At 36.4% G+C, this 21,362-nt stretch overlaps 1 protein-coding gene across 1 annotated transcript in view; it reads right to left on the bottom strand.

Annotated features, from left to right (window-relative positions):
• THSD7B (thrombospondin type 1 domain containing 7B) overlaps positions 1-21,362 on the bottom strand; it is a 1,193,076-nt gene that overhangs the window by 585,033 nt on the left and 586,681 nt on the right. The window contains exons 8-9 of the mRNA XM_069067855.1: positions 9,368-9,559; positions 6,506-6,740 (exon numbers count right to left, since the gene is read on the bottom strand). Coding sequence (XP_068923956.1) covers positions 6,506-6,740; positions 9,368-9,559 — 427 coding nt within the window. The remainder of the gene's footprint in view (positions 1-6,505; positions 6,741-9,367; positions 9,560-21,362) is intronic.

Below are 21,362 nucleotides of genomic sequence, written 5' to 3'. Positions count from 1 at the left end.
ATAGATAGATAGATAGATAGATAGATAGATAGATAGATAGATAGATAGATGGATGGATGGATGGATGGATGGATGGATGGATGGATGGATGGATGGATGGATGGATAGAAGGACGGATAGATGGATGGATAGATGATGGATAGATAGATAGATGATAGATAGATAGATAAATGAGAGAACTGGTACTCTGTTCACTTGTTCCATACTGCCTCTTGTTTAAACTGAATACGTATTAATTTGGGAAATGTTTTTAAACGGCAAGAGGTAAATTTTTGTATAAAAAATTCAGGAAAGGTGGGGGCAGAACCAAGATGGTGGCATAGAAGCAGGAAAACTCCATGAGCTCCCACCATAACCACCTCAAATACCTATAAAATATTGCTCTAAACAAATTTTAGAGCTATAGAACCCACACAGGGACCTAGAGAAACAAATCTCCCACTGAAGGCAGCCCAGCAGGTGGAAAGGAAGGGTCTATCAGAGCATGCTGGGAGCCAAGCTCAACCTCACATGAGCCTACGGTTTTAGCCCCAGGGCGGCCCCAACCAGCAGTGACTGGAGTAGACTTGGGGAGAATAGATCACTAGCAGCTGTGGGGGCTTCCAGAATTATCAACCAATAAATGCTAAATACAAAATAAAAGGTCAGTGTAGAACCCTGTTGGAACTGGGGGGGGAGAAGGTGGGGATGGAGGAACATGGTCCGGCCCCTGCACTTGGGGCAAAAAGCAGCAGAGGTACAGCAGCTGCATGTCAATGGCTGCTTCAGAGCTCCTAGCCTGCAGATTGTAGGGGGACCAAGCAACCACTCAGAGTGTATTCACTTTTGCTTTAAGCTGCTTCAATCTGGATCACTGTCTTCGGTGGAGGTCTGGGGGTGTGTGGCCAGTGGGCCAGAGTTTGTGGGGGCTGCAGAGAGGGTACCCAACTAATAGCTTCAGCAGCTGTAAAAACCCCAGCAATTTAGGAGAAAGCTTTCTTCTGTGGAAGCAGAGTTCTACTGTGGCAAAGAGCCCAAATATAAAGTAATTGAATGGCAACATGAACAAAGGAAGCAAAGCAAGCACAGCAATTAAACCTTAGATTCTTTTTGGGGGGACAAAATGGATCAAAGCATGGAACAGGAGGAAGACAATGAAATCAGAACTCTTGCACCAAAAGCTTCCAAGAAAAATATGAATTGGTTACAGATCATGGAGGAGCTAAAGAAGGATTTTGAAAATCAAGTAAGAGAAGTAGAGGAAAAATTGGGAAGAGAAATGAGAATGATGCAAGAAAATGATGAAAAGAGAGTCAACAAACTGACTGAAGAAAATAACACCTCAAAAATAGACTAATTCAAATGGCAAAAGAGATCCAAAAAGCCAATGAGGAGAAGAATGCTTTAAAAAGCTGAATTTGCCAGATGGAAAAAGAATTTCAAAAGTTCACTGAAGAGAATCATTCCTTCAGAATTAGATGGGAGCCAATGGAAGCTAATGACATTATGAGAAATCAAGATACTATTAAACAGATCCAAAAAATGAGAATATAGAAGACAATGTGAAATATCTCATTAGAAAAACCACTGACCTGGAAAATAGATCCAAGACAGATATTATAAAAATTATTGGACTACTTGAATGTCATGATGAAAAAAGAACCTAGAAATCATCCTTCAAGAAATTCTCAAGGAAAATTGTCCTGATATTTTAGAACCAGAGGGCAAAATATGTGCATATAAATACATATGTGAGTGTGTGTATATATGTGTACAGGTATACATAGACAGAGGGCACAGGATCAATTGAATAGGAAGGGATGATAATTTAAAAATAAAATTAAGAGGTAAGAGAGGAATTTAATGAGAGGAGATAAGGAGAGACAGAATAGGGTAGATTATCTCATATAAAAGAGGCAAGGGAAAACCATTACAATGGGGGGAAGAACAGGAAGGAAAAAGGGAATGGGTCAAACTTACTCTCCTTGAATTTGGATTAAGGAGGTAATAATATACACACTCAATTGGGTATCTTACCCTACAGGAAAGCAGGGGGAAAGGGGATAGGAAGGGGAAATGATGGAGGGGAGGGCAGATTGGGGAGGGGTAGTTAGAAGCACATACTTTTGAAAAGGGAAAGGGTCAAAGTAGAGAATAGAACAAGTGAGGGGTGGGATAGGATGGAGGGAAATATAGTTATTCTTTTACAATATATCCACTATGGAAATGTTTTGTGTAACTACACATGTACAACCTATATTGAATTGCTTATCTTCCCAGTAAGGGTTAGTGATGAGGGAAGAAGGGAATGAATCTGGAATTCAAAGTATTAAAATCAATGTTTAAAAATTATTATTATTATTATTACTATTTTGCATGCACATGGGAAATAAGATATACAGGCACTGTGTTATGGAGATCGATCTTGCCCTACTGAAAAGTTGGGGTGAGGATGGGGGAGGATATAGGAGAGAGCAGATTGGGGGAGGGGGTATTCAGTGGGATTGTTGTTTTGGGATGGTGGGTAGGGGAAAGACAGGGAGAAAATTTGTAACTCAAAATCTTGTGGAAATGAAAGTTGTAAACAAAAAATAAACAAAATTTAAAAAGAAAAAAAATTCAGCAAAGTCATAAAAATATTGGTGTGGAAATACATGTTCATATAATTTTGAACTTAACATTGAAAACTTAAATTTTTAAAAATGGATAGAAAAACCCTGTGCAGGCCATTGTGTGTGTGTGTGTGTGTGTGTGTGTGTGTGTGTATGTGCGCGGTTTACTTTTCTTCTTCAAATATACCTTTTGAAACCATGAGGATAATTTAGCCTGTGGGTGTAAGCATCACTCTTAACATAGTTTCGTAAAGAAAATAACTAAGAGATTATATTCAAATCAAATTGTATTTTTCCTTATAGTTTATTGGCAGGAAAGCATTTTATATAAGTAGAAAAGATCAGACATCAGTAATGCCAAATTTCTCTGTCACTATGAAGAATTACAGTTTTCAGCATTTTATTATGGCACACTCCTACACTGTCTTTTTTTATTTTTATCTGTACATTATATTTATGCTTCCTGAATGCTTTTTTTCTTAGCAACTGAAAAATTAGGTCATAATGATGAACATTATAAAAGCTGCAGTTCCTCCCTTATGAAAAGTAGTACATATATTTGCAGATTTTTTATGAACATTTGTAAAGTTTTACCAGAGCTCCATGTATTCAATTATCATCTATACATAGGTAATATTATAATTTGCTTTTCTACCCTTCAGCTTACCTGCCAAAGTGGCCTGAATGTGGATCTCAGGATCATAGATTTAGAGCCAAAAGCTATTGTAGGAGCAAATGAGTTCAATTTCATTTTTCAAATAAGGAAACTGAGGGGCAAAGGGTTCAAATGACTTGCCCAGGGTAATATCTTCTAAGTGAGATTCAAACTAAAATCCAAGACTAACCACTATTTCACACTACCTCTCCAATATACCCAATCACCTTAAGTAAGTAAAAGAAATAGCTATCTACCTTGTCACTCCTCTTTATCCTAAGTCTTTTGGTGAGGATGGGGGAGGGAGTTCACAGTAAGCTCCCGCCAACCACTTGACTTGTGAGGCAGTATTGACCCTGACCAGTGGGCTTCTTGTTGAAGGAAGGAAAGCAGTAATGGAGAATGAACTTAAGTCAGCCCAATCACAACATTTATCTCTTGAGGGGCTTTGACAGCAGGCAAGGATAATGCCCTTTAGCAAACCCAGATATAGTTCTAACACTAAAGGCATAGAGTTTTAAATTGGCACTTGTAATTCATATGAATAAAGAGATAACCTCTATGGAACCTGGGGGAGGTGAGACTACCGATGGCATCAGGGAAAGGAAATCCACTGCAGGTGGACTTCCAGCCATATACGGACCTATGCAGAGTTTGGGGGAGGGAGGCAGTCAGGCACCCTGTGGTTCCAGAATGCATCAGTGCAATTCTAAAAATCACTCAGTACTTGAATGGAAATCCTTTGTGCTACTGACATTTGTGAAATGAGGCAAGAACTGGGCTTACACAGTTTGGATCACCTATTAATGGATTGGGTCTGATGAGGACCAAAGGCCCACAGACAGATTCATATGGTTAACTAAGATTTGATATTAAGATCATTATGCTTGTTACCATACTGATCATATACTTTATAAAACAAACAGATGTTCCAGGCCTGCCTCTGACTCACATTAGCTGTATGAGAATGGGAAAATTGGTTGACCTCTCAGTTCCCCAGAAAACTTTCTCAGACTAAAAGTTTCAAACTAGTTGCTGATTTGTTGTGAGAGGGTCAATTATTACACTAGAAATTATCTAATGTCATAGAAATCCAAAATCTAAATGCTTCCTACTCCATAAAACAAAAACGTCCCTGAATAGCTATTTCCAACTGAACAGACTATATATCTGAGGGGACTGAATGAAAGGAACAGGTGCTGAGTGAGCTGTCTTTTAAAGAGATTTCATTGAAAACTCCTCCCCAAAAAAGTCTTTAACTTGGTTAGTTTGTCCTTTCAGCATATTTACTTTGTATTCCCAATACTTAAGGTCGGACCAAAATAGAAGATGTTTTTCTTATTTAATGACAGTCTTTTTTTTTTCTTTTTGGAGTGGAGAAGGCAGGGCAATTGAGGTTAATTGACTTGCCCAAGGTCACACATCTAGTAAGTGTTAAGTGTCTGAGGCTGAATTTGAACTCAGGTCCTCCTGACTCCAGGGCCGGTGCTCTATTCACTGTGCCACCTAGCCGCCCCAATGACAGTCTTAATAAAGAAATATAGATCTGTGATATCTACAGTGGACTGATGTCACCCTTATCTAGGTTGCTGCATAGGATGGCATGCAATCTGTCACTGGCTCAACCTCAAAGAGGGGTAACAAGGTATGGTGGATAGGGCACTGAAACTGGTGCCTGAAGTGGGTTCAAATTCCACTTGAGATATCTACTGGCTGTGTGTCCCTTGGCTTGCCACTTAATCTCCATTTGCCTCAGTTGTCTAATTGTTGGAATTAATTCTTGAACATACTTTTTATATATAATTTTTCTTTGTGATTTTCTTCTCTAACCATATTCTGTATTCTATGTAACAAACCTAACCCTCTTCTCTGACTCTGAGGGAAGAAACTCAATGAGTTCAAAGGTTTAGTGTCTCACTCTCTGAAGTTAGATATCAAAGGCTTAAGCTTTCCTACAATCACTGCTAAAGAAAAACTCTGTTTACAAAGCTTTCATAAAACATTATGCCAGCATTTCCCACAAGGTTTGTGAGCCATCCTTGAAAAGCTGGACTAAATGACCTTGTCTCATCTTTAGCAATGAAAAAAGCAGTCTAACCTGATCCCCCATTTGCCAAAGAGTTTACCTATCTAGGTCCCCATCAGGGACTATCCCTCAGGACGCAGCTGGCCCATTAAAATTCACAAAAGCTTTCCTTAAAGACAGAGTGGTGATCTTCATTCCCTATGTATCCTATGCCCACTTTCTTTAATGTCACCAGTCATAATCCTCCACCCTTGTAATGCTGGCCAATTATATGATTTTTGTTCATTTCTTTGTTCTAGGCATATAAAAATAAATTGCTTGTTAAATTTTGGATCTTTGGTCAGAGGCAGTGCCATTGACCCATTCTTTTTTTTTTCTTTTTGGAGGGGGCAAGGCAGGGCAATTGGGGTTAAGTGACTTGCCCAAGGTCACATGGCTAGTAAGTGGTAAGTGTCTGAGGTCACATTTGAACTTAGGTCCTCCTGATTCCAGGGCTGGTGCTCTACTCACTGAGCCACCTAGTCACCCCAAGCCATCCTTTTTTAAAATAAATTTGGCACCCTATTAATAAACTGTTATGTAGCTTGAAGAATTGCCTCAGTTTGTCTTTTTGTCAAATTTCACATGCAATACCATCTCTTCAAAAGAGAACGTTAAGAGTCAGTGGTCTCTAAGGTTGCTTACAGCTCTGAACATATTATCCTATAAGCTTTTCCTGAGTGGTTATGATGTATCTTATGCCCCTTGAGAATCAGGGTAACTTCCATACCTTGAAAAGGTACCCTGTAAAATGAAAGGTTCTTGAGGGCAGAGACTGTTCTGTTTTTCCATATATATCCCCAGTGCATACTTTACACAGTAACATGGAAATTTTAGGCAACAATAAATATTGATTGAGGGCTTGTTGAATCAAAGATATGACATTCTACTTTCAAATATCAGTCTTTACCTTCAAGCTATTATATCATTTAAGTGATTAGCTGAACTGTAAGACATCACAAAGATATTCAACAGTTATAAAGGTTCCTGAAGAACTTGACCATGTTATTAAACAGTCAAATTATAGTCATCACTTTTAGGATAAATTGGACAACTTATCCTATACCCAAATTTCCTGAGGAATGTTAAAGAGCAAATAAAATATTATGTTAGCAAAACATTTAGGAATTTAATGAATGTCTGTTGATATTAATATTCAACACAGACTAGAAGAAACTAATGTATTAATGATACCTTTTAATCATGGCCTGCCCCAGGTGACTTTTCATACAGAAAACCTTGCGAGTTTGAATGCCCACGCCACAGGTGGCTTCTCCACTCCAGGTACTGGTTGCATTGAGAGTTGTCACCAGGGCATCTTCAGAGCAGGGACCCCAAGGCAATGTCTCCCAATAGAAATGTGTACAAGAATGATCATTGCACAAACGATATTCTTGTAGGGCCTGAGGAAGAGGACATGGTTTTCCACCTGTATAAGGCAAAAGGAAGAAAGGATAATTGAACTCCCACAATTTTTTAATCTGTAGGGTCAGGGTAACCTTAGGAATAAAGTCACATTGAGTAACACAAGGGCAAGGTCTCTTAATTTGTTCCATATAAGTCACTTTAAGGCAATGTTTCTTTTCTTAGTAGAAACAAATTAATAAAAAAAATGAGGTTTTGCCTCATAGAAGCTAGTAGGATTATAAAGTCGGGGCTAACAATGGAGGTTAGAGGTTATCTTGTCATTCCTCAGTTTTTAGATGAAAAAACTGAGGGCTAGCTAAGTAAAGTGGCTTTTGGAAAGGTCACAGATCACAGGTAACAGGCAGAGCTGAAATTCAAGCCTAAATCTTCTTATTCCAAATATGGGTACAAGGTGGCACAGTAACTTTGAGGACCTAGAGTTAGGAATACATGAGTTCATATCTGACCTCACACACTTACTAGCTGTGTGATTCCCAGCAAGTCATTTTAATCTCTGTCTAAGTTTTTCATCTACAAATAATAATAGCACCTATCTCTAGAATTATTACAAGGATCAACTGAGATAATATTTATAAAATGCCTGACAAATAGTAGACCTTTAATAAATGCTTATTCCCTCTGATTTCCTCTTACTGTAACATACTGCTTTACTCCTAGGATCAATTTAATATGCAAGTAACCAACCATAATGGGATAATCACAAGGCATATGCTACAAGGTAATAATGAGGAAAGCTTTTTACTTGAATTCGAAGGACTTAGGTTCAGTTTATAGCTCTGCCACCTGTGTGACTCTGGGCAAGTTCACTTAACCAAATTCCTAAAGCCTCAGTTTTCTAATCTGTAAAATGAGAGCAAAAGAACTAGACATCATCCAAGATCCCTTCCAGCTGTGATTCTTTGATCGTATGAACCTTAAACATAACTTCCCAGTCTACACAGAAAATAATTAAAGATAATAACAAAGGTCACTGAAATTGCAAAAAAAAAATAGAATATGACCAAATAAAAATTAAATGAATTTAAGGAAATCAATTGTTTCTCTCTCTAAAAGAAAAAGATACAAATAAAAAAAATCTCTTTGCCCAGAGATTTTAAAGTGCCCCTGGTCCACCTGAGCCCTAAAACAGCAATTTCAAAGTCCAAGAATATCTGTTAGAAATTTGCCTTCAAGTGCCCAGTCTTCAACCACAAAATAATACCTGACAATGCACTGTCCACTGGCAAAGAGACCAGACAGATGTGCATTCTTACACTCCTGGGTGAGCCAGACAATCCAATATCATCACTGGCTTTTCTTTTGCTTTTTTTTTTTATCCATGTAAAAAGTGGTATTTATCTGAAAGTATTGATCTTCTCCTCCTATTACACACTATAATGTTTTATTCAGTGGACTGAAAGCTCAGAAAGATTTGTGACCTTGGCTTGTTATTCTTGTTATTTTTTCCCCATTAAATACTCCAACTTTTTCCCCCTCCAGAAATACAAAACACAAGTACAAGGAGGAAACAAATGTACTTTAAGAACGCTCAATCTTCATTTATCCTGACCCCAGAACTATTTCTCAGGATCAAAGAACAGATCCCTGTTTAAAAAGGAGTTTCTCACAGCAAGTGGTCAAACTGCCCCGCTGTTTCCAACTAAGCCGTGGGCAGGGATGGCAGAGAAGCACATGAAAGAAGGAAGTAGAATTTATCTAAGGATGAAGTCCATGGCTATAAATAATAGGAACATCAGGTCCTGGGCAGGAAGAAGTCCCTTAAGCCCTGTATCAGATTGAACTTGTCTGAAGGACACACTGTGTTCCTTTACTTTGTTAGACCAATGGTATTTAACATATTTTTACATTTTAACTTTATCAACATCATTTCATAGCCATTCACCTAATTTTTACCTTATAACATGCCTTTAAAAAGAATAACTGGGATAAAAATGTTCAACATTATTTTACAGATAACAAAACTGAGGTCTGAGGGTTAATTAATGTATCCAAGTTCACACAGCCTATGAGCAGCTCACAATTACGTGAAAATGTTTTGCCTCTTGGGCACAGTGGCTAACCTTTATCTCCCCTAGAAAGAAAATAGAATTAACAGTAGCTGACATTTATATAGCACTTTAAATTTTGCAAAGTACTCAACTTGTCATATGATCTTCATAGGAACCTTATTAGGTTGGTGGCATCATCAGCCCCATTTTTCAGATGAGGAAACTGATGCTTCTCAAGGCAAGTGAGTACTTTGAATCAATTCTTTAGAAAGTGCCTGAGGCGTGATGCAGACAAAGGCCTTGCTAAATTCCAGCTCCCCTATAGTATTCTTCCATATAGTTAAAACAGGTGGCAAATCTTTAGGAGCTATGGCTAGATACATATCAATTAAACCTGCAAACAAATTTGCACCTTATTTTTGATGATTTTCTGTATTCCCTCTAACTCAGACTAGAATACAAAAAAGAAGCAAAAACAACAAAAAAACAAAACAAAACACCTCTCTATTAAGATGTAATCCTAATTTTTTATTGTAGTTTCAAAGACATGGATAATGACATCAAATGTATCGTTCAATAATTTTTTTTTTCCTTTTTAATAAACACTTAATCCTCTTTTGAAATTCCTACCATTACTCACCATCTCCTGCCAATGCTAGTATAGTTCTGGTCCTTGTCTGCTTCCCCTCTGTGTTTTTATTAGAGCAGGACTGGGAACAGGCTGACCACTCTGCCCACTCACTAACCACACAGTCCATTCGACAGGGTATTTCACAAGTCATCCGCTCTGGAGGAGGAGGCGCCAGGCAGAGATTGCCTGATACTTCTTCTCCTGCAAACAACCAGACCGAGAAAAGTTACCTAAGGGACAATCTGAGATAAGGTCATAGGCAGGGAGTGTTTCTTCCTTAAGTCTGCCCTGTTCAACTTCAACAGTATTTATTCCATAGTACCAAAGCCTGTGAGAGGCAAGAACCAACATCTTTAGCACACTTTAAGCACTTGTGTTATGAAAATGGGACATGAAATAATTTAATTTTTAGTAACCCACAGAAAACAATACAATCTTCATTGCTCTTGCTTTTCAGAGGCAAAGCCAATTTCTTCCCAGCATATTTTGAATGTGGCATGGTAAGTGATGGACAAATCCTGTCTGGCATGGGCTATTATATCTACAGCACATATTTCCCAGAAGCAAAAGAAACCATGGTTGGTCACTGGTCTGAGAAGCACAATTTCTGCTGATCTTGCATTTCTGACTCCAATTGTAAAATTTTCACAGACATTTCTCTGCAAAGAATTTTCCTTTCAAATTGTTCCCACCCTGAACAAGATTCTCACAAAGGTCAATGCTCATCATGCTTTTTATTTTCTGAATTTGCAACAACATGAAAATATGGAAATGAAACTATGATTAAAGTTCTATAGCATTTCAGGGCAGCTAGGTGGCTCAGTGAATAGAGGGCCGGCCCTGGAGTCAGGAGGACCTAAGTTCAAATTCAGCCTCAGACACTTAACCTTTACTAGCCATGTGACCTTGGGCAAGTCACTTAACCCCAATTGCCCTACCTTCCCCTGTCCAAAAACAATAATAAAAAAAGGTTATATGGCATTCCAAATGAACTTGTCAAAATCATATGAATGTACCAATGAACTTTCTGCTTCAGCTTTAAATTAGTCAGTACTCTGTGTGTACTACCTACACCATCACCACTGCTTATTCATTCCAAAGTATGGGGAAAATGTATTCAAAATATTAAGGAAGAATATCTGGTCATTCTATAAGTTCAGTGACACAATGCAAAACAAAAATTCACAAATCCAGTGATTTCTCATCATCTTCTGAGGTCCTTCAGTGATAATATGATACTTGTGAAAATTTGAAATCCACATACTTTTAAGGGTAATTGAAATTAGCAGGAGTATATTTTCTAAACCACTATGAGAGAAAGACAGCTAGATTGATTTACCAGGGCTTCTCAGCCTGGTGTCCATAAACTTAAAAAAAAACAACTGATAGCTGTATTTCAATATAATTGGTTTGATTTTTAATTTTATGTATTTTATTTATTAAAAGATTTAAAATTCCCAGATATAATGATAGATGATAGATAGATAGATAGATAGATAGATAGATAGATAGATAGATAGATAGATAGATGAAGTTTAAATGAATGGATTGATTAGGGGTTTTTAACCTTGTATCTATAACCTTTTCAAAAATTTGATAATTATTCTTCAATATAATTGGTTTTCTTTGGAATAAACTGTATTTTGTTTTATTCATTTACAATATTATCCTTTAAAAGGATCCATAGGCTTCACCAGACTGCCCTGACACACAAAAAAGTTAAGAACCTCTATTTAGAAAAACAGATAAAAGATAGATAATAAATGAGGATAAATAGGTGATAGATGATAGATAAGTTCATGATAAATGATGAGTATTAGGAAGATAGAGTGATAGAGAGATGATAAATATGCTTACACCTTCTTGTGGAAAACTGGATCATGATATCAGCTATTAGAATGCAAGAACTATATTCTATGTGATTCATTAATAGGTTGAGGTCAAATTCACCCTCATTTACATAACTCATCTACTGAAGCTATAAACTAGGTTTACAGTATCCTCATAAGAGCGCATAGTAGGAACATGAAGGATGACCATTTAATATAGTTTGAAACCAAGGAAAGAAATATACAAGCACCATCATAGAAAAACAGCTTTTCCATTCTGATTTTACACGGATGGGAATGTTCTCTGTCACCGGCAATCTCAAACACAAAAAATAACTGGGGAGATAGATATATCTCTCTCTCTTTCCTTTCTTGCTTTTTTTTTTTGAGGAAGTAAATAAAACAAGCCGACAGCTAGTAAGCCTGTCTTAAGTAGATGATAGCACAGTGGTAATATCTGCATTCATATTTATAAATGAGGCCAGGCTCATTGCCCTTGAGGTACAAATAAAACTTTTCAAGCATATTATGAGAGGTAATAGAGATTCTAGCAGATAATCAAGCCACAAGATCATTTTCAAAGCATTTTTTTTCCTTCTCACTCTATTCTCAGGATGGGTTTCTATTATATCAGGACTTCAAATTCACACAGAAAAAGAAAAACAAACATGCAGGACTGCCGATAGTGTTATGCTACCCACAACCAGGGTAGCCCAGGAAAATTGGTCATTTATTTTTAGTCATGTGGGATTGAAGACATTCATTAGTTAGAATGAATACTAGGAGTCAAGATTCATTAGTTCTAGACCCAGTTGCATTTACTAGCGGTGTGACCTTAGATAAGTGCTTTTTATCCTCTATAAGACCATTACCCACATATTTCTTTTAAGTTGGTATGTTAGAGGTTGAAGATACAAAGATGAAATAAGAAGTGGACCCTTCTCTTAAACAATTTATCATATATCTCACATCTGAACTCCTTAACTATAGATTTTTCCTTGAGGGTGGATATATTTTCCCTAATCTCTACTTTCCAGTTCACCTCTATATATTCTTTTCCTCTATTAGAATGTAAGCTCCTTGAGGGGAGGGAGTACCTTGTTTAGTTATATTTGGATCCTTAGTGTTTAGCACTGTACCTGCCACAGAGTTAGTCCTTAATAATGCTCTATCTATGTCACATTGATTTTTATATCCCTCACTGTAGCTGACACATAATAAGCAACTCAAATATTTCTTGATTTGAATTTAACATCTCTAGATTTCAGGGTATACATCTCTAAAATTAAAACTTTGAATCCTATGATGTCTAAGGTCTATTTTAGTTCTAGCAGTTCATATTGTATAATTTGGGAAGGTTAGGTATGGAACTATGGCGGGGAAATATACCACTAGGTGTCCTTCCTCACCTTCCTAGCTCTGCCTCAGTCAGGCTTCTTCCCTCCAGTAGCCTTACCTCTTATCAGGGAAGAAACTTTGCAATGTCCCAGTCCCCATTGCCACCTGAAATTATTGCGAGTTATGGCTCTGAAATGTGGAAGATGTTTTCAGTGGGAATGCTGGAACCAGCATAATCTACTTCCAATCAAATTCTGTATAAGCCACTGGTGGTACTCTAATAACATTCCTCATTTGTATCCATGACTTACACAGAACTGCCTTTATACCAATTAAACAAGAGGCAACTCAAGGTTTGCTTTTGCAACTGAGATATCATTAATATTGTTATTCTCACTATTAAATTCTGTGACCAAAACTTGTAAAGATCACCTAATTAAGTGAGCAGATAAGATCTTCATTGGTAGAGGGAACAATTATATTGATAAAAATGGATGTGAATATTTAAAGCATTATGACTAGATGAATAATGGAACTCTCAGGCTATTACTACATGTGAGGCTCTATGGGAAATTCATATATGTGTGTGCATACATATATATGTATATATACATATGTTTTGTATAAAACATAAAATGTAACCTTTCATGGTTATATATAAGGATCCATACAGGGAGGTAGATTTTGGTGAAATATGTCAGGCAGAACAGACAGAAGTAGGAAAGCATAAGCCATACTTAGGAGATAAGAAGTAACCACTGGATCACTGACAAAGGCTTATAGAGGGAGGGAGCACCAGTAGATTAAGGAGGATCAGCTTAGTTTCACTTCCTATTCAAAAGGCCAATAATCCCTCATGTTCATCCTTTCCACACACTTTGTTTATATACACAATATTTCTTTCTCAAATGAGTTAACACATGTAAAGTGCTTTGCAAACTTTAAAAAGCTATATAAATGTTACCTATCATCTTTTTGCATGTTATTTTCCATAATAGAATTTAAGTTGATTACAAGGAGCATTTCATTTATTCTTGTATCCCTGGTACCTAATACTGTGCTTGCCAAATAGTAAGTAGTTAATAAAAAGTCAGTGTGGTACAGGAGAAAAAAAAATGCACTGGTTCTGAAGTCAGATGACTTGCGTTCAAATCCTGCCTTTGCCATTTATCATATATTTGACAATAAGCAAGTTATTTCATCTTGCTGGGACTGATTTTGAGGGGATTAAGCTAGAGAGATTCTAAGATCCTACTAAGCTCTAGCTTTATGATCCCTACAAATTTATGGGTTGTAATTCAAAAATTCATTTGGGACAAATCATAAACAGTCTTGATTTCTGATTTTTTAATGTATTTTAATACACAATAATTTTGAAATCCTTCACGGTTCACTAGATCTATATTTAACAAGTATTTTCCCCTATCATACTGTGAGTGACTTGGAAATTCACATCATTTATTAGATTCTAATTTTTAAAACATTATTTAAACTACCTCTCAACTGATATACCTATTTATTTAATGTAATTAAATGTCAAAAACTTTGCCACGGCTTTGACAGCTTGTCCACAATAGTTAACCAGGAATCTCAGACATACAGACCAGGCTATCTTTAAGGCTACAATGTTAATGGTCATAACAGGAGACAAGTGGTACAAGACAGAGGATAACAAGAGAATCATCTAGAACAGAGGTTCTTAAACTTTGGGGGGTCATGGATACTTTTATAGTCTGGTGAAGTCTATGGACCCCTTCTCAAAATAATGTTTTTAATGACTAAGATAAAATACATTGAATTACAAAGGGAAAAAACAAATTATCAAAACATTTTAAAAATCCAGTTGATGGATCCCAGGCTAAGAGCTTATAAAAAGAAACCTAGATATATTATACATGTTATGTGGAGAATTCATGACCAAGAATAGCTTTGAGGACATCTACCAATACACAGTACAATACTCCCATTGAGATGACAGATGATATCACCTTGATGAGGTATGAACAAGTAACCTGCTCAAGGTGAAAATGTTAAAGGATGAGATCATTGTAGACATCCCCCCCTTCAGGCTATGTGTAGTCCCATTAATATTACACTAAGGTTGATTTATTGAGTCATCGTCGCTGAAGATCAGAGTTGTATCCTTGAACTTCATCCTATAAAAGGGATAGGACAGCTGTTATGAAGTGAGATATAAGAGTTGCAAGTGCCAGGTTAGCTGAGTACACTCATCTATTAGACCCAGATTTGCAGGCCTGAAGTCTGAGAATCTATGAGGCCCGGTAGAGAAAGCCTTAGCTCTAGAGATGTCGCTCAGGAAGAGGAAATGGTAAAACCTCTTAGCTATAGTGGTGATAGAGCATGAGCGGCAATAGCAGAACTTCTCAGACCCTGAGATAATCGATACATAAAGGCAACAGCAAAGTATAAGTTAGTTATTAGATGGCAGAGTCATGTATCTCTGAACTGGAAGGTGATCAGAGAAAAGACTGGTGCATTGGAAGGGGTTCAAAGACAGTTCTTGAAGAGAGGAGAGAATTTCCTAAACTACTTATAGCTCCAAGTCAACAACAAGTTCCTATACCCTTGTAGAGAAGAGAAGTATATCCTTGTACCCAGACAAGAAGAACATTAAAGGAGTGGACCATAATATGGAAAAGAAAACTGAGACCTTGCCTTCTACATCTACTATGGATTATGTAGAACAGATGTGTCAAACTCACCAGGCTAACAACATTCAGCCAACAAAACTTCCAAGTGTAGCAGAATTGGGAAATGTTTAACAAAACGAATAAAAATATAATGAAATATAAATGTGTTAATTTGTGGTTTTCTAAGTTAATGTGTGGCTAGCAGTGATTATTTCTATTTGAGTTTGACACCCTGGTATAGACTCTGAAGGTCTGCTGGAAAAGAAGGCTTGACCATTCAGCAGCCAAAAGTACAGTTACTTGTTGGCTAAGGAGTAAGGACTCTTTCTCACATCTGTAGAGATGTAGACACCAGTTCAATATTCCCAGGGAGACCTTGCAAGATTAAACTCCATTCAGGTAAAACCTAGAACTAGGGGTTCTGAGACACAAGTTACACATACATGGGGAATCCTTGCTTTGAGCTTTATGTAAGTAAATCAATTATTACCACTTTAGAGACTGAGTTTAACTGAAGTTCTGGTTATATATTTAGAAGGAATAAATTTGATGAACAATACCATTAATTTAATATAAAAGAGTAGTCCAAAACATTCAGTTCAATCAAATTCAACAAATAAAATTAAGTTTCTCCTATGTGGCATGTACTTAAGAATTTGTTACAGTGGAGTATATGGTTGGAATGAGGATTATTAATTTCCTGTTATATTCTGGGTACTAGGCTAAGTGCTTCAAAAATATTAATTTGATCCTCAAAACAACCATGGGATGTAGGTGTTTCACAACTGAGTAAACTGAGGCAGAAGAAAGTTAAGGGACTTGCTCAAAGTCACAAAGCAAGTGTCTGAATTTGAATCTGAACTCAAGTCTTGATTCTATGCCTTATACTCACTCCATTGCACCGCCTCTCACATAAGACAAGCATGCAATGACTTTAATATGAATCAGAGTGTGAGTAAATGCACAGGAAAGGTCAGGTAGTATGGCATGAGAGACTAGGATGCATGGAACATTTATACCTGGAAGGAAAAGGAAAAGTATTATGAAGGAGATGACAACCGAACTGAGCCTTCCTGGGTGAACAAAAGGCTATCAATAGGTACAGAAGTGAGAAGACTCTATTCCTGACAAGGGAATGGGAGAGAAAAGAAAAGACCAGATGCACCAGGGAATGGCAAGTAATGCACATTAGTTGGAGCACAGAGGGTATGAAGAGGAATAAACTGAAAGAAAATGTCCCTTTTGTGAGGACTAAAAACCAGAAAACAAAGGAATTTTGCTTTAATCATTAGATATTTAGGGAGGTACTGGTGATCTTTGAATAGCTGAGTGACACCACTAGAAATCTGCAGTAGGAAGACTACTCTGGCAGCTCTGTGAAGGATTTTGGAAGGGAGAGACTGGAGGCAGAGAAACCAAACTGGGATAAGAATGATATGATTTGGTTGTCAGCATTAGAAGAGTCTTTTTCACTTTGCTTACAAAGCTAAAACAAAGGTCATCTATACTCTAGAATTTTCCTTCATTCCTCCTTCCTGGAACTCCTTCATCCCCCAAAGAAGCTAAAACTAAAATCTTAGACAAAGATGGAAAAATATGCAGCAAATAGGATTCCACATTTAAAATATCTTCAACAAACAATAACTTTATGTTATAATAAAAAAGAATAAATTTCAGATGGAAATGAAATTCATGTTTCAAGAAATTTCTATGAAATTATTCTCAGTTTTTGTAAGGCCCCCACCAATCAATAATGAACTACATGTTCTAATCTAAGATAACACCTTTTTTTGTTTGTTTTGATTCTTGTAAAAGTTGGGATTATTTGGCACAGGACCTAAAACATCAATTACTTTTTGATGAGTAGTTTTATAAACCTAAGAATTAAAACATTACAGGATACATAATCAAAGGTCAATGATAACTCAGTTCACATTGTTCACCATTATTCTGTTTAGATCTATTCAGATTCCTTTCATGGGACTAAAGCATGACTCACCATTTGTGGCACTGCTATTCTTTACATCACATGTGCCGGTTTCACGGTTTCATTTAACAAAAAAAAAATTCTTCTAATTTATGTAACATTGTCAAAGTCCAGAGTTAATCTCAATAAATTATGTTTGTCAACTATTGTTTTTCAAATTTCTCTTGTATAATTGGATAACACCGTTTAACAAGAATAATAAATAATTTTATAGGAGACAATCTTTTCTAAAGCTTGAGGCAATCATTTGACTTTAACATCTGGCTTTCAAATCTGTACAAATAACAGAACCATGAGCTTTCTATAAAAAATCATTTAAGATATTTTTATTTGTACTATTTACAACACATTAATGTAGAGCCATTTTCTTTATAATTTTTATTCCTACTTTTGACAATATTTTAATTCTAATATTTTATCTCTATATTGAAATAAAAAAACCCTTAAAATCTGCTTTTCTGAAGAGATCATAAGAATCTGGCTTTCCCATCCTCCCTCTCCCCCCTCCCCCCAAAAAAAGAAAAGAAAATTGCCATAGCTGTGATACAGGTTTAAAAGCAGCATTGAATTTGGTAATTATACAAAATTCAAATTACCTTGCTTCAGAAAATAATGTGTGCTTTCAAGACAATATCCAGGATTCATTCTATCCTTACACTTGTATGTGTTCATACTATCTCCAGAAAATAATGAAGCAGTCATCTAAAATACTCTACATGTCATAAAATTTTATGTACCATTTAAGTTTCAGAAAGGAATACCAATAAACGTTGATTAAATACTTGCCAATAGCTGAGTAAGACATTGACAGACAGTACTGAGTAAATTTAGAAGAATTTTTATTCACTTCATGCCCTTGTAGTATCCTAAATTATATCTCTTATAGGGCATGAATTCTCGTGATCTCTTCTGGAAAAACTTAGTCATCTAATCAGCATAAAATATGCTTATGTTTTAAATGAACAGTATAGAAAAATGTCAATAACTAAATAAAAAGCTATTTTGCCACAGTCTGCTATTGCCAATATTGCAATTACTTTTTGTATGTGGTACTAAGAATTGTACTAACTAACCTTGAGTATATACCATCCTTGGAGATTGGGAAAGGATTACAGGGATGAACTAAGGCTCTGGGGTGGGGAAGCTGCAGGCCCTGAGGCCACATGTGGCCTTCTAGGTCCTTGGGTGTGACCTTTTGATTCAGTGCAAGTTTTCCAGAAAAAATCCCTTTTTTTGAGGGGATTTGGTCTGTGAAGTTTGGATTTAGTCAAAGGTCCCTTGAGGACCTAGAGGGCCACATGTGGCCTCAGGGCTGCAGCTTCCCACCCCTGACTAAGTAATCCCACATCAAGTCTCATTCCACATGCTGTTGCTTTTGTTAACAAGCCAATACCATAGTTCATAGAATTTCCTGTTGTTGGATGACACTAGCTCATATCAATAAACTAGAAAACTTCCATACATCTTATGGTCACCTTGTCAGTGAGTGTAGATAACACTGTGGGCAATAAATCCACATGCAAAAATCCTAACTTATTTTCAGGGAATTGGATTGTGAGATGACATAAAAGGATCCCCATTAAAAAAAGAGAGGGGGGGGAAAGAAGTCGAAGTTTAGGGGACTTGCAAAGAATTGTATAAAATGTAAAAAATAAAAAAGGAAGAAAACAAGAATATTCACAGTGAAAAAAGCGGTGAGGAAAATTCATGATGTATGATTAGATAAATAACACCAAACAAACAATAACATAAAAGCAAGAATACAATGTAGTCGATTCTATAGAAGAGAAGAAAATGCCAACAAAGTGAAAAACGATGGAACTAGACTAGCTGATAAAAGAAAAGAGAAGAATATAAGCGCAAAGGCTAGACTGAACATGGGAGAAAATAGGAGAAAGGCTAAAATGAAAATACCATAGGGAAGAAATAATAACAGTTGAAGGAAAACAATATTTCTGAGATAAGCATGTTCACAGAGACCAGTGGCTGGCTGAAATTGTAATAACAGAGCACAAGCCATTTGTTTCCAAAGCAAACTGCACTTACATGTAACTTATCTATCTAGGTTGTCTGTCCCCACACAAAGGATTCACGCTTCTTCTCTCTCCTCATATTCATATGGCTTATGCTGAAGGTATATTCTGGGTAACTACCTACTAGAAGCAGAGTTTAATGTCTAGCGAATCAAAAAATCTTTGACATCTACTGTTTGCACCTGAGAGTAATGTGACAAAAACAGCAACAAAAAGTAAAATTCAAGAGTTCCCTCGATACAAGATGGCTCATTATTATACAGCCCCCAAGAAAATCTCCTAGATTCCTTCCAAAATTAAGATTCTCTTAAATCACTTTCCTTAGGAAATTAGGCATGAAGAAAAATGCAGATGAAGTTGGCAATAGATCTTAATCTCAACTTTAGAGGGATTAGAACAAAGTTCCACTGAAATATCTGTGTATGTAATGAATATGTATGTTCTGAGACATTTACTGGTAAATGAATGTATCTGGTAATCTAAATGTGATTTTTAATAGCTAAATTTTGATTTGGGTCTTGAAGAAAGTGGTTTGTATAGATGGTTAAAGAAAGATTTAAAAAAACAACCCAACCAATTATAATCGTGTAATCTTAGAGTTGGGAAATACTCACTGGTTCACTCCATACAGAATCAGGAATTGTCTTTATAGTATCTTTAGTAATCATTGTTACTTGAAGCCCTTCCCAGATGTTTTCATTACTTCCCAAAGCAGCATATCCACAATGGGATTGCTCTACTTGTTAGGAAGTTTTTGAAATGGAATTTACTCATAGAGCAGAAATTTCCATCCACTGTTCTTATTCTGCCAACTGGGGCTCAACAGAACAAATCTAACCTTTCCTCTCCTGTCTTTTCTTGTCTTCTAAATATCTCAGTTCATTCAGCTGAACTACATATTGCATTGTCTATCCATATCCTCACCACCCTCACTTAGATCTGTTCTAGTTTATTAGATGATATATTTATAGTTAGATAGAAAAGCATAAAAAGCTCTAGAACAAACAAAACCACCAATTATCAATCTCCTCTCCAAGTAAACATTCACTATTTCTGGAAAGAGGACAGTAAGGTGACACAATGGATAAAACACTGGACCTGGAGTCAGGAAGACCTTCGTTCAAACTTGACCTCAGACCCTTATGAGTTGTGTGAACCCAGGCAATTCATTTAACTCTCTTTACCATAGTTTCCTTATCTGTAAAATGAATTGGTGAAGGAAATGGCAATTCATTCCAGTATTTTTGACAAGAAAAATCCAAAAGGGGTCAAAAAGAGTTGGGCATTACTGAGATGACTGAACAACAAAATTTCTACAAAGAAACAAAAAAAAAAGAAAGAGGAAGGGAAGGAAGGAAGGAAGGAAGGAAGGAAGGAAGGAAGGAAGGAAGGAGTGATATAGAAAGGGAGAAAAGGTATAGAGGAGGAAAGAGAGAGGAAGGGAAAACTAGGTTGGAAGATGATCATTTCATTTCTGACATCTCAAATTTTAGAATGCTTAGTTAGACATGATATTGTGCATAAGATTTCTAAATAAGTGATATAACTATGGATGAGAGAGAAACAAAAAGAATTTGGATATTCAAAATGCACTTAAAAACTATGCAGGAGTTTTTATGGGCTAGAGACATTATTTTGAGGTATTATTTAAGCTGACATGGATTGGGCAATCCCAAATCAGAAAAGCAGAAAGTCAAGGTTCTCATAAGATCTTTGTGGCAAACTATACATTGGACTCCATGGGTGTGTGATGGGAAAATACAGAATTTTTGGGTTACCATTAAAGTATTGATGTTTTCTGGCAGCAAAATAGATAATTATTATTTATCCTCTGTGGCAGGCAGAATGATATTATAAACAGGGTACTGGATTTGAAGTCACAAGACTTCAAGAGTAACTTGTGACCTTAAAACCGGAGGCTGGGTTTCTTTATAAGTAAAATCCTCAAAGTACATAACAATGAAAACATATATTTAATCAAAATCAAAACAACCAACCACTATAAATGTAAAAATGAGAACAGAGAGAATGCTATTTGTATCATCTACTAAGAACCCTTATTGTAAAGTGCAAATGAGTTAATGTGTGTGAAAAGTGCTATGACTGTGAAGTGGTACATAAACAAAGCATTATTAAGAACTACATGTGCAAAGTTAGTTGTTAGGA

This window comes from Petaurus breviceps, unplaced genomic scaffold (assembly GCF_028583685.1).
Source record: "Petaurus breviceps papuanus isolate PSGF00001 unplaced genomic scaffold, PetGlider_PUasm1.0 90752, whole genome shotgun sequence".
In the NCBI taxonomy this organism is placed as follows: domain Eukaryota; kingdom Metazoa; phylum Chordata; class Mammalia; order Diprotodontia; family Petauridae; genus Petaurus; species Petaurus breviceps.
This window is presented reverse-complemented; position numbering and strand designations above follow the sequence as displayed.